Source organism: Biomphalaria glabrata, chromosome 2, assembly GCF_947242115.1.
Source record: "Biomphalaria glabrata chromosome 2, xgBioGlab47.1, whole genome shotgun sequence".
Taxonomy (NCBI): domain Eukaryota; kingdom Metazoa; phylum Mollusca; class Gastropoda; family Planorbidae; genus Biomphalaria; species Biomphalaria glabrata.
The window spans coordinates 9,607,167-9,622,532 of NC_074712.1; the positions used below are offsets into that span (position 1 = coordinate 9,607,167).

Genomic DNA, 15,366 nt, shown 5'->3' on the forward strand with positions numbered 1-15,366 from the left:
GGATACATTGTCTGCGGGAAATTGGGATACACTGTCTTTGGGAAATTGGGATACACTGTCTGCGGGAAATTGGGATTCACTGTCTGGGGAGATTGGGATACACTGTCTGCGGGAAATTGGGATACACTGTCTGGGGAGATTGGGATATACTGTCTGCGGGAAATTGGGATTCACTGTCTGGGGAGATTGGGATACACTGTCTGCGGGAAATTGGGATTCACTGTCTGGGGAGATTGGGCTACACTGTCTTGGGAGATTGGGCTACACTGTCTTGGGAGATTGGGCTACACTGTCTGGGGAGATTGGGATACACTGTCTGGGGTGATTGGGCTACACTGTCTGGGAAGATTGGGCTACACTGTCTGGGGAGATTGGGCTACACTGTCTGGGGAGATTGGGCTACACTGTCTGGGGAGATTGGGCTACACTGTCTGGGGAGATTGGGCTACATTGTCTGGGAAGATTGGGATACACTGTCTGGGAAGATTGGGCTACACTGTCTGAGAAGATTGGGATACGCTGAAGCGTATGGATACATTTGTCTGGGCGTGAAAGTACTAAGTATGATCTAAAAGAAAATAGTTCTTTGAAACTCTACATGAACAACTAAAAACAACGTCAAAGTTTTTGTTACAAATATTTTTGAAACCTTAAAATATATCTAAGTCTAATACTTCGTACACAGCTTTATTAGATCTTAATGGGACAGAATAACAGCAAGAATAGATGATATAGTGACAGAGTAATAGCAATAAAGATCATATTTTGGCAGAATAACAGCAAGTAAAGATCATCATGTGACGTAACTAGAAAATTTCTTTTTGTGGGATAGCAGCAAGAAAAGATCGTACTGTGACAGAATAGTCGCAAAAAAATATTTCAATGTCAGAATAACAGCATGAAAAAGATCTTTATGTGACAGAAAAACAGCATGAAAGAGGTCATTATGTGACAGAATAAAATCAGAAAACAGAAGATGAATGACTGTTTTGTAACTAAATTCTAACACTTATGTTACTCTTACTCGTACTTCGGGGCTAGCAAAGATCTTCCTTCAGGGAACAGTACCAGGAAAAAGAAGAAGAGGCAGACCGAGAAAGTGATATGAAGAGAAAAAAAAAAGAATGGACGGGCTTGCCATTGAAAAAGGTTCTGGCTAGGGCAAGGGACAGAGAGGAATGGAGAAAGACGGTCAACAAATCTTGCGTGGTGCCCCAACGGGTCCCACAGACTAAGGGATAGGTAAAGTAAGGTAAAGTATGTTACTCCATAACTAATGTTGGACGAATAACAAAAAAATAAGAACAATACAAAATTGTGTTAACTACTAAACTATAATACGTTTACGAAACGACGATCACGTGACTGGTCAATATTCTGCTGTTTAAATAACCAGGTAGCTCCATACAGACCTCTGCTGCTGAAAAATGACATGCCAGGTCTGCTAACGAGAGGAAACCATGGCCTGGAGACAGTAAATACATTCCAATCATTAGCTGCTTAGAAATAAAAATGACATTCTTAGCATTCAGGCGATTTGAAAAGTGGCCTATCAATACAGAAAATCGACTTACAGAAAAGCGCTTACTGGATTGGGATGAAAGAACAATATAATGGGCACTTGTAACGCCAGAAAGGTCACTTGTAACGCCAGAAAGGTCACTTCTAACGCCAGAAAGGTCACTTCTAACGCCAGAAATGGCACTAGAAGGAGAAATGCTGTAACGTCCAGTTGAGACGCGGAGGACAAAGTAGTGACCAAGACTATACATTAAAATACACGGTGATTTCAAATAAAACTTTAAGAGCCATGACAAGCACAGACACAAACACAGAAACGATATAACACAGACATGAAAAAGACAAAACACAAAAGAAAGACAGGAGCGCTGCATACTTCACGTCACGATAATGGCCGAGCGAAAAAAAAATGGCGTTCATTACTGACATAAAAACATTTACCTGACTGAACATGACATAGCGGAAACACGTTTTTAAAGAAACAAACCATCACAGAGAAACAGATGACTGGAGATCCTTGACATTCAGCAGACGATATCTTTATCTGCAGCAGTTGTGGCTAAGTATTTCCTTATAGGATGAAAGGACGCGTAGAGTTTTAATTTTATACTAACAGATATGACCAGCGGCCAGTGGGCCTTGGTTGTGTTACTAACATACTAACTATTGGTGTGCGAGGTATTATACTAATGACGTCTAAGCGATGAGAAATAAAGAGGATAGAATAATTCAATGTTTCCCAAACTTTGTCCTTAACGGAACACTTCGGACATTCTAAGTATTTAGCAGTATAATTTGCTTATAATTTTTTAGAGAGATTAATTCACGTGGTGACCTACTAGTTCATTATTCCAGTAATTTGTGGAACCTCTCTTCAGGCCTCACGGAACACTAAGAGTTCCGCGGTACACAGTATTTGAATAATACAATAATTTATGACAACCTTTAAGGTACACTTTTATAGTTTTAATTCCAAGTTAAAAATTTTGTCGCCCACTTTTAAGGCAAACTGATTTATGCAAACAAAACATGTTCAAAATTGACACTAACAGCAAGGCTAGCCTAAGATAATTGGCGAAGTGAATTAGTTTCGATATTTTTTCTAAAAAAAAAACTGTTTTGAGTCTTGTGCGAGGCTCCTACCAATTGGAGACCCTAGGCGGCTGCCTAGTTTGCCTATGCCTAAAGCCGGCCCTGCTAACAGATGGTAAAAAGAGACAGAGCTCCACATGGAGAGCGAGCATAAAGGAAGGGTCAAAGATTGCAGATGCCATACACATCAGAAGTAGGAAAAACAAAAAGGTGAAAGTGCAACGTCGCCTGGTGATTACAAATGCCAAACCTGTGACCACAGTTGTGTATCAAGGATTGGCCTCTTTAGTCACATGATAAGTTGCATAGGGAGGGTACTATTTCAAATACAGAGAAGACTAAACATTCATAATTTTGTGTACGCCTATTATAATTTCTAAACTTGAGACAGGAGAGGGGGGGGGGGTATTTAGAACGAGAAACGTTTACTAATTTCAAAAGTGACCACTTAGAATGTCAAGCTATTTATATCTCAGGCAGACGGGACATAACTCAGGCTTGCCTCACTAGAGAAGACAGGAAATGGTTAAGGAGACATTGTTTAAAACGACGCTGAGAGGGTGTCGGGCATACACTCTTTGAATAACTTCACACTTTGTATTGCAAAGACCAGCGGTTCTCATGCCTCAAATCTTGTTCCCAAGTTGTCACATTGATTTACGACATTGGCCATAAAAAAACATTTCGGAAGGAAGGTTTATTTCATTCGCTGTATTTTCGATTCCGCCCCAAGTAAGCGCTATAAAGATCAACTCAATCGCCATTTTGCCCTCACTAGCATAAAGGAAAGCAGCTAGCCGCAGACGGCCTCTAAATGAGACGGAGAGCTCTTACGAAGGTCGCTAGACACAAGCTCTTGCAGAAGACAGGCGCAGAAGACTTACAGAAAATTTAAATACAGCCCCAGCGACAACGGCTTTCTCTGCAACATGCGTGAAAATAATATGCAAGACGCAAACGGGTTTGAGTAATCACGTGAAACACTGCACTCATCCTTAATCTTCGGAATCGAAGGCATTGCCATTATTATTATTATATTTGATTTAACAATTTTGACAGAAAAAATAGGGGGTAGGTGTGGCTGTAGGTTCTTCTGGGACCTGGGGGGAAGCCGAATAATATTGAGTAACACGTCCGCCAATTCCCTATTTATAATTCAGTGCTATACAAAACTTGACAAAGTGAAAAAGAAGCTTTTAATAGGCGACAACTTCCGCATACAAAGGTCACTTGGATCGCAAATGTCTGATTAACATGTCTGGCCTATGCACACAAAAAGCATAAATTCGATGACACTATCTTAGTCTATACACACGATTTTATGTAGATATGTATGGATGATCTCAATTATTATTAACTGGAATAAGAGTAAGTCCGAGTACGGCCAGGCTTACTTTACTGCGATGAGGAACTTAAAAGCGGTTGGTCGGGGCGCTAGTACAGAAACAACTCATCAGTTGGCAGAGGAAATGTGTTTGACTTCTAGGGAACTTGAAAATGTTAAGCTAAGCTATGTGAATTGATGACTTTGTTTTTAAAACTAGACGTAGACATATCTCGTAATATAGCACTCTTTATCTTGACGGGTTGTAGGCGCGAAGCAGTTTTTTCACAATTATTTCATTTAACGCTACATGTGTGTGTTACGCAGCATTTGTGCAGCACTTCTAAAAACTCGGGATACTCTACATGTGCACCAATTCTACATGTTTCTATTATAAAAGATGTGCACCAATGCTACAAATTATCTGATGCAACCACATGTGCACCAATACTAGATATTTCTGATACACCACAAGTGCACCAATGCTACAGATTGTATCAGATACACCGCATGTGCATCATTGCTACATATTGTATAATACATCATACAAGCAGAAATGCTACATTCTTTATGGCATATGCATGCCTGACAAATCATTTTATACATTCGTTATGCATACATAACAATCATACCCTTTAAAAGAATTGTAGCAACCCCCGCACCCCCGGGCCTAGGCCACGTCGTCACGAGCTAGTCACACCCCAGGCTAAAAGCATGACCCACATACTGTAGCCTGACTATCGGATGTAATCAATGGAACCAGAAATTTGACAATTAGCTCTTCCGTACTCATTGCTTCCATCTTCTCACCCCTGCTCACTAAAGATCAATCACGACCGCCATTAATCATCCTCAGGCCGCTCCTGCAATTACAACTGTCTACAGGTGTTTACCCAGAACCAATGTGTCAATAAGCATGACCAATTGCAAGTCAATCGCACGTGAGGTTAAAGGTCAAAGAGCAAAGAACGAGCACACAACTGACATACTCGTGGCATAAAAAAGATGGAAACGAGGCTTTTTTTTTTCTTAAGTGGTTACACAAACGTGGGGCGTGGTAATGAAGTACATAAAAATCGATATTTTAACAAAAAAAAAAAAAAAGGCTGATTCGATCGTGAGTGAAGACAATGAAAAAATTACTTTCAAAAGTTTTAGACTATCACTGACAAAAGAGGAAGCTTATAGTACGAGTTGTTTGGGAGTTTTTACTATTAATATAAAGGACATCACGAACTTGGCTCTCATCTTAACTGAATATTACTGTCACCACTTAATTCTTCGAAGTCTCTGACACATTCACATGGGCAACTTGTAGGGCTGGCCACTTTATTACCAGCGCCAAGTTGAGCAGTTCATTGACAAGCGCCAAGTGGAGCAACTTAGTAGCGTAAATATTTTAGTTACTGACGTTTTCTCTAATGAATCCGAAACCACCTTCAGACCCCCCCCCCAACACCCTCTGAAAATTTTATTTACTCAGAAATACAATAATTTCCATTATTGTATTTAAAAAGCAAAGTAACCTTTTCCGACCTTGGGAAGATGCTTCTCTGGACAACGGTTAACGAAGAGTGTCCTGTGGCTAGCACAACGACCAACGCTTTACTTTCCTTAATTATTGTCAGATACCCATTAGAGTTGGGTGGACTTCGGGGCGCCCTTAAAATCCCGAAATGAAACATTCCAGTTTTCACTGCCCATCGAACCCGGGACCAGTTATCAAGTGTTTTAAACTGTCACGCCTAAGAGCTGTTCAAAGAACCTCTTTCAGATCTTACCGTCTGTAGGCCAGGTGATGCTAAAGGTCATCTGTTTCTATGGTGAGTGCCGTTCGGCAAGAAAATCGCCTTTACTTTCCTCTACTAATGTCAGGTCCCCATTAGGGAAGACCCTGGCGCATCCTAAAAATAACAAAATTCAATATCCGCCGTCTCGAGATTCTAACCCTTCAGTTTGGAAACTGAGCTCTTCACTACCCAGCCACACTATTTTAAAATAGATCTAGGGTATAGGTCTATAATAGATCTAGGGTATAGGTCTATAATAGATCTAGGGTAGAGGTCTAAACGAGTTGACGTGTCCATGTTACCGTGGGTCTTGTCTACATCTCACCAAGACGAAGGGACAGGACACACATTTGATCCGATTGGTCCAGTTTTGTTTTTTTAGGATTCCGCTCGCTTTATAGTTTGTTTTTTTCTTAATACATGTATTAAAAAATTAAACCCTCAGATCAATACTCGCAATTGAGCAGACAAGGGGCGAATCATTCTGAAACGCAAATCAAGATACAGGTCTAGAGGAACGTAAAGTCACATGATCACTCTCCAATGCCCCTCAGCCTCTCTGTCAAGTATACTTTATGGAATTCTGGGATTTCTTTATAAATGAATGACTAAAACTAGAAAGAATAAAAAAAAAAAAAGAACAATTTTGGGCTGACAATTTACTAGAATGAATTTCCATGAAGTGAAATGCATACTACTAATTGGGAGCATCTTTAACTTTAAGCAAAATATTTTTGTTTCCTAGGAACTGAGATAAAGATAAGTTAACAAGTCCCACAAAGAAACTGAACAGAATCTGGAATTTCAGTTCGTGGAATTGATTATATAATTTCAATGTTTGCCTGACTGCCTCCAGATCTTTCGCATGACTTGGTAGAGAGATTTTAGAATAATGACATTCGTAATCTTTTCTTCTTCCCCAAACTTAGAGAGAGCAGCGAACTAAGAAATGAACCAGGAATGTGTTGTTAGCAAACTTGTTTATTTCACGTTTGTATTGACCTTTAGGACACTTGATGCAAGGCCAGTCATTTTAGACTTACGATGTACACATGCAATTCGAGTTGTCCCGCTTTGTTTTCTGACCTAGATAAAACTGCATTCAAACTAAAAATTTATTTCGGTGCATTCATTTCTTCACTAGGACCATGACCCGTCCAAAGCAGGGACTCCTTTTCAAATCTAAAATCATTCTGATACCACGATACCATTGTTGTCGGTATTAAGTATTTGCTCTTTTATAAGTACTAAAGTTAAATATTAGGAAACTCCCCAAGTATTGCTGATATTAAGTATTAGTTAACTCCTTTAGGGACAACACATGTTAATGTTTTATAAGTTAAATGTTCAATACTGTGGTGAAACTAGGACAAACGGTCTTCAGGAAGCGGATTCAACTCATGAAGAGATGTTCATTTACAATGAATTCAATGGTAAAACTGATATATCGATAAACACAGCAGACGTGAGATCTCGTGTTTTATCTGCCTCAACATTTGCTCAGTTCATGTCACACGATACTATCAAGCGCCGCCATTGCTAGACAAAACAAAATGGATGCCGCCTCTGCCTCCACCACTGCTACACTCGTTCGTTTAGGGCCGCTGTTCAAGCAATGTATGAACGGGGCCACAACAACGCCTTTTATTACCTGGAAAGACTTTTCCCCCCAAAAAATAAACACGGGACGTTTCCCTGACTCGACTCTTGACAGACTTCTCTCCCTGTAAATTCCCCACCTCTCGTGTGGCCACTGAAAGTGACGTTAGTACTTCAAGCGATGGTACTTCCATAGAGCAGAGAAACATCGCTCTTTAAGTGCGCACTCTAAACTTGTACTGATGTGCGGAAATCGTTAATATCTTGTTACAACATGTTCCGATGCTGCTCAAGATGGTGCGATGGTGCATACCCTGTCCTTGGTGGTAGATGGTGCGTATCATGCCAATGGTTGTTGTGTAAAGCAGCACAATATAAATAAAGGCTCTACCGTATAACGTAATCATCAACTTGACTAATCCGATAAGTCGCCTTTTTGGTCTTTTCAAAAACCCAATAAAACCGCCCGTCTAGTCTCAAGCCATAAGGCTAGTTCAAATAACTGGTCTATCAAATTAACTAGCAAATTTTTAAAAAATCCTTTCTTAAAAAAACAAAAGCTTATACAAAGGCAAAACCTCCACACTTACAACTATATCTCTCAATAATGTTTAAGTTATTTCTTTAATTCCATATTAAACAAAATAATCACCAATAATTAATTGACTAATTGGTTTATTTTTTTATTGATCCATGTTTTGTTAGGTGCAAGAAATAATTGTTTAAAGTATCAAATAAAATAATTACCAGTAATTAATTGACTAATTGTTTATTTTAATTGATTCATGTATTGTCTACGCCAATGAATAATTGTGCAAAGTTTCAACTTTATCCGAGAAGATCTTTGGGAGAAAAAAATGGCACAAACTTCTTACCAGAGAGAATGAGTTGATTTAAGCTTTGTACTGAGAAAACTAAGTTTCAATTGTTTGAATTTCATTGTAATCAGAATAATTGAAACCATTTATAAGAAAAAAAAATCCAAGTATTATTCTATCAAGTTAACGTCCAGAGATCTATTATCAAAGTAAAGCGTCTGATTAGTTGATTGTGATAGATTGTTGATAGATTGTGTAGCATAAAGTAAATGGATTAAGATAGAAGTCTAAATATAGAAAAATTTAATGGACCATCCTAAAAGAGTTCAACAATCGTACCAGATTAACTATTTTTAGATTTCTAAGGGCTTAGAATAGTCTAGATTCTAGATGGGTCGAATTTTACATCGAAAAGTTTCTTTTTCTCTTTCACAGACACACACACACAATGCCTTTATAATACGGACACTACCATATAAGTTACATGTACATATAGGCCTACATTAGGTAGGGTAAAAGACAAGCTAAAATGTACAGACCAATCAGGTTATGACTTACAAAGTTAACAAACAAACAAAAAATAATCTCCCTTTATCTTAGATCTGACAGCGTCTGTGAAGCAACAAATATGGTAGCACTGTGATATCTTCATTCACTTATTTCGTAACTCGGGAAAATACGGTTGACTCTTAATAGCCCGACTATTACAGACAGGCGAGGGGGGTGGGTGTTGAGATAATAAATTCTCTTTTCAAGGCTAAAATATAAACAATACAGAAAAAAAGAGGTAGGAACTATTCGCTCGATTTAAGGGCTTTTCGTTAATTTAAAGTACCAATTAGAGTCGGGTGGATTATTTCCGAAATTTAAAATCCCAATCTTTACCGATATCACGACACCTGCTTTGATAAAAAACACACATAAAAACAAGAAACATAGAAAAGAACACTTTTAATTAACTTGTTGTAATATTGTTTCGGGTGAATCGAAATCTTCCGTATTTTGTTTTTACAGTATGAAAGTTTTCAGTCTTTCTTACACCGCACACAATGCATCACTCCGCACACACAATGTATCACTCCGCAAACAATGTACCACTCTCTGTCAACGAATTATTTTGTGACGCCAAGTAGTTCAATAGTAGAATACCTCGTCCCAACAAAACTCAGTTCTGATCTATGTTGTGTATGTGTGTGTGCATGAACGTGTGGGAAAGCGTGGTGTCACGTGGTACTACCAGGCTGTAAATAAAATTGACTAATGCAATTAGTCGGCTTAGCCAAACCTGGGACAAGTAGCCAGCAGATGTGACTTTGGGTAGCAGATGCTCAAGAAACGTCCCGACGGGGAATGTAAGCAAACTCTTTTCCCTCTTTTATACTGCAAGCCCTCCAACATGGTAACGTGAGTAAACGTTCGTAAGTGTCTGGGCCTACTTGTATATATCTATGTGAAGCAGCGGTCACTTAATGTAATAGGTATATCTATATATATTTCTCTTTATGGCTCAAGAGTTTGGACACCAAGTAATGGAAAGATCACTCTTTTATTTCTGCAAGTCGGACGGACTAGAGTTAGCACACGTAATATTAGAGGCGAAAAAAAAAGGAGGGGGGGGGAGAACAAGTAGTATTCACCCGTCACTAATAGCAAGGCCGGACTTAACCATTGTGGGGCCCAATGCAAAACGGATTTCACGGGGCCCAGTTTGGGTAGGGATACGGATAATAAGGGAAAATTAAGAGTTTGTGTTAGAAAATATATTCGTCTTTGCATTTTATATCATACAAATTATATTTCCTACATAGATCACGCTCAATAGCAAGAATTGCCAAATGCTTCAATCTATGATAATTGTTGAGCTCAAGTAATTCTTCATTAGTTTGAGGCGCGAGAAGCTTCTTTCACTATATTCCATAATTACGGGTATTGCATAATGCCGTTTTTTTTTTATCGCGAGTAGGATTGGCGTTTTCCATATTGAATGACACCCCAAGATGACAGTTTTTTGTCTATATATTTCAGGAGATGTGTACAAGTTTTCTAAAGATTTTAATAATTTCCGGATAATTCCAGGACTTTTTCGTATATTTTGCAATTTCAGGAGATTTTCAGGAGTTCCTGGTAAATCGATAGGAGGCCGTGGGAAATCTGTTATAAGTTATAAAATGGTTTAATTTAATAATTTATACAACTAGAATTAGTGCGGGTTCTGTGAAAGTGCGGGGCACACTGCGGTCGCATAGGTTGCAGTGGCCTAAGCCCGGTCGACTAGTATCTGATATTAATCTAAACATTTTATCCATTTCCGGTTCTTTACAAACATTAAAGGGAGAGCAAAAGGAAGCGGTAATCACAATACGAAACGTACCCGCTGTCCATTTAGCCACCAAAACCCTTCTCCCATCAAAACCTTCTCACATTAATATTATAATCTGGTGAATTCGTGATTTTTTAATTTTGTTTTGAGGTTTTAAAATAAATACTGGCTGTAAGCGGTGTAAATATACACACTAGAATATTAAGTAATAGATCTAAACGTCTAATTAATATTAGGAACCAAGAAAGTGGTGGTAGAAGATGCCGATCTATTCTGTGTGCCGGAGATTTTACCAGCCGTCTTATTGTTCCGGTTTATCTTAATCGGCAATTCATCTATTTTAGTAAGTCTAACTATTTATAAGAGATCAACCATAGATACTTTTTTTTTAGAGTTTTAGTATCTTTATTTGCCAACTAAAACCTTCCATATCAACACCTAGCTGGCAACAGCGACAGACTAAAAAAAAAGTTTAACTGTAATTGCAAGACCCAGAAGCATTACAAATACTAAAGTTAATTAAACCCAGCTTCCGGTGAACAATCAGATCTCGCCTAGAAACGAAATAGATCTGCTTGCAAGCATGGACATTTAAAACGTCAATCACAGTTCAATGTGTTAATTTAATGAAACAAAAAATCTTCATCCATAAGATAGACATCGCCTATCTGTAGATCTCATTTCTCTTAAGACAACCGCTGGCTTGATGTATATTTAAATTTAGATTTAGAATTGTAGAAAAGAGGTTCTCAGATTATTTTTCGCCAGCTCCTTAAGCAGTCAAGTACATGTAACCAGCCCCTCCCCAATTTTCCCACCACACCATCGTACAACTTCATTCAGCAGACGCGTTCTCACTCAGATATTCAACTGAGTATATCAAGCGGTCGGACGTCCCCATCAGGAACGATTACCCCAGTTTGAGAATCAGTGTGTAGGCTGAGAGTTTGAATCTATTTTGGGTATATGGGCGACAGTATCTAAAAACAGATCGAAGCTTTGTGTTGGGATATCCACTTTCATTCGCGTTTTCATTTTGACAGACATTTTAGACATTCGCGTTTTCATTTTGACAGACATTTTAGACATTCTCGTTTTCATTTTGACAGACTTTTTTAGACATTCGCGTTTTCATTTTGACAGACTTTTTAGACATTCGCGTTTTCATTTTGACAGACATTTTAGACATTCGCGTTTTCATTTTGACAGACTTTTTAGACATTCGCGTTTTCATTTTGACAGACATTCTAGACATTTGTGTGTGTGTGTGCAATGGACAATGGACAATGGACGGACAATGGACGGACAATGGACGGTGACTGGGTGGACATTGATTTCGAAAATGGCTTTAACAATATGACAGCTTATGTACATTTTTGAAAAAAAAAATACAATCTAATTTGCCACACAGTGATAACTTCGCTTTAACCATTATAATTTTTCAAAATATCTTAAAATTAAATGTAAGTATCTTGAACGTGCTTTCAGCGGGTATTCCCGGAGTCGGCTCAAATGTTTCTATGTATTCAGTAAAGAATTGAATGTTCATGAGCATTCTGCGGACCGACTTGTATAGAAATGAACTGGACAGGAATAAAAGAACTTGATGATGAAAAGCTCACTGGAAAGATGCCTTGCAGGGTTAAAGCATTACAAGGAATACATAGATTAACTCTTTCTCTCCGAACTGACGATACCAGCGTTGATTCCACCAGAATGTGGTAAATAATTACAGAGAGAAAGAGTTAAGAAGGTAACGACCAGCGTCTGGTTCAAAAATCATATCGAAGGAATCGATGTCTAAAAATCTAACTTGTTTAGATTGACAACATAAATGTTAATAATTATGTCAAAAAATGTCCCCACTCCCGAGTTTCAGAATTCAATGCTATATTGAAGGATTCAAATATTTTAGATGTTACAATTCACATAATAATATTTTAAGACTTTCAAAGCGACCTTTTGTTGTTGTTGTTGTTGTTGTATTTCGGAAGCTTTATTCAGAGATATATGATGAAAGATGCTCGTTATAAAAATAAAAGATTGAATCTATTGCCTATCACAAGGGTTTATGTACAGAACTTGGCAAACCATACGAGTTTGTTTGGATGTAAAGATCTATGTCTCTAGAGGTCCAAGAATATGATAAACCAAATAAGTTTGGACAGAAAGATGTAGAGGTCTAAGAGTATGATAAACCATACGAGTAAGTTTGGACAGAGGGAACTACAAACTTCTAGGAATGTGATAAAATATCCATCTTACCTCGTAGGCGTTTGCTATATTCACCATTAGTCCATTCTCAGCAACATATCCGGATATTCCTTTGCCAAAAGGTATTTGTATTTCCTCTGCCTTTGTGGAAACGGACTCGAACTCCGAGTCACAGGTGACGTCAAACAAGGTTGAAACCAAGTATTTTTTCTCCGAGGTTCCTTTCACTAAGAACAAGGAACACCTGTCGGCATTCAGCAGGATGCACATATTCTGAAGGATCTTGAAGCATAGACTCGTGACGTCCAAGTCGTTGCAGATGTCCATCACCAGCTCGTGCATCAGCTGCTTCTCGTCCAGGGACATGAGCTCGCTTTTAGAGCGTCTTCTGCTTCTGGGCTGCGTTGGCGTCGATGAGGTCGAGGCCGTCCCGATGAAGGTTTGCAATCCGTCCACCGTGTTGACCATAGGATTTAATATGCCTCCTCTCTCGAACTCTTGGGCCGAGATCTTCCTCACGGGAGTGTTGGCCCCGGAGCTCGTCCCTGAGGTGCTCTCGGCGCTAGGGGTGCTGAGGTTATCCACCCCGGATAGAGCGTGGGAGATGAGCCAAGCGTTCACCAAACTCTCGCGGCCTTTGCGTGCGAAGTAGGCGTGGAGGAATGCGGGATGATCGTCCAGCCATCTCTCCATGGCCTCGTACTCACGCCGGGTGTCTTCGTCAAGACTTTCACCACCTCCGTCACCGGAAGGCAGATGGTGGTTGCCGGGTCCGCCTGCGCCACTCATCCTGCTCACAGCATAGCAGGCCCCTCGTTTCGAGGGACTTCTCGGGCTCCAAGAAGCGCTTCCGGGTCGGACAGCATTGACCGGGAAGGGAGGATTATTCTGGAATGGTGTCCCTTGCCAGGTGAGGCGAGCGGGAGGGCAGGGAAGCACAACGCTGCTGCTCGCTGGGACTGCACTGCTACCTCCCCCACTCGCACAGGTGGGAACCCTCTGCGACGACGGACTTGCGCTATCACTGCTTGCAGCCTTGTCTCGGTTGGTATCCAGCTTGAAAGACTATCAAAGCAAATGAGGAAAGTCCTTTTTATAAGGGCGGCCCGCACGGCTATCCTGCACTCCCCTGCGCCTAAGAACAATACCAACACCGGCTGCAGCAGCTGAACACTGTACAGCAGCACCCCGCTTCCCACACCTAGTTGAGGTAGGCACTTTAATACACCGTTCACAAGAACACGAAAAGAAAATAAAACTTATCACGTAATCAATAAATGTGTACGGCCAGCAGCCCGGCTTATACAACTAGCACCTACTGCGGGCTCGCTCGCCACGGGTCACTCGCGATTATAACGCCACACCGCGTTTATTGTTAGCGGCTGTTAGCGGTGGGAACATCTGTGCATTCAACAACTAGATCTATCACGAATCAAACACAAGCCGCACGGGGGGGAAAACATTGTAAAATAATATAGCCTACAGCACGCATGTAATGGCGAAACTCTCTACACAGCACTGTTCGTAAGAATTAAAAAAAAAACGATAGATCTGTTTCCTTTGAAACTGCGTCCTTCTTTCTTTCGCCGATGTGTCTGAACAGTCCCATAAATAAACACGCATTAGAGCTACTTACAAGCCATTTAGACGTAAATCTATTTCCTAAATTATAATATCACAACACGTCAGAGAAGAGAGTAGAAATCCTGCGTGTCACGGCTACACACACCGCTAGTGACAGTAAACAGAAGAAACACACAGATACACACTTGCTAGACTATCCGAGCACAAGTCGCTAATTCAATATTGCACTAAGAAAGTAATGCATATATCCACAGCAGTTACTTGCGACAGCCAAGCACATCGTGAATACTTAAGTCCCCTACCCCCATTTTCAAGAAAATAAATCACTACTTTGTAAAAAAAAAAAAATCAAATATAATAATAATAATAATAATATCAGCAGACGACAAAAGTAGAAGGTGAAAAAAAAATAGCCTCAAATCCACGCGCCGCGCTTAGACTCCGTGCTTACAACGTCGCGGCGCGCTGTTTACTACCGAGTGAAAACGTTGCAGCAGAGAAGGGCAGACAACCCATTCACTATTTTAGCGTGTCCTCGGCGAGGAGATAGAGCGGTTCGATACCAGAACATCTTCACTTTGTACGATATTAACCCCCCTTACTCCCCCCCGACTCTCCCTCCCTCTCAAGTGAAGCCTGCTGACACATTAAACTTCTAATAAATTAATTCACATCTTCGGGCATTCAGCCATAAACGTACGTTTGCTTTATTTACACTGACAAACTGCTACATTACAATGTGCTTTGTGATTTTACATTTACAATGAGATGTTACATTTTTAAAAATAAACTTTTAAAATTTCTCAATTATCTTGCACTCTTCGTGGGTGTAAACAAAATGTAAGTCCCCTTTCAGACCATATGATCTATACTATAGGGTAGATGATGTAAAGGTCATCTGTTTCTGTGGTTGACGGTTTGCGAGGGTGCCATGTGGCCAGCACAACGACCAAACGCCTCTACATTCCCCAACTAATGTCAGGTACCCATTCGTGTTGGGTGGATTCAAGGGAATTCTAATAAAATAAGAATCCCAGTGCTCACCGAGATTCGAACCTGGCACCAAGCGCTTTCCCACCCAGCCACCACGATTCCTTTCGTGAG

The 15,366-nt window shown here is 40.0% G+C and overlaps 1 protein-coding gene across 2 annotated transcripts in view; it reads right to left on the reverse strand.

The window, feature by feature from the left end:
- Window positions 1–15,366, reverse strand: part of LOC106060643 (dual 3',5'-cyclic-AMP and -GMP phosphodiesterase 11-like) — a 148,389-nt gene that overhangs the window by 125,516 nt on the left and 7,507 nt on the right. The window contains exon 1 of one of the 2 annotated variants that reach the window (XM_056019042.1): window positions 12,730–14,731. The exons of the other annotated variant lie outside the window; for it this stretch is intronic. Coding sequence (XP_055875017.1) covers window positions 12,730–13,467 — 738 coding nt within the window. The 5' untranslated portion in view covers window positions 13,468–14,731. Of the gene's footprint in view, window positions 1–12,729; window positions 14,732–15,366 lie in introns of those variants that run through there. 2 annotated transcript variants of the gene reach the window in all.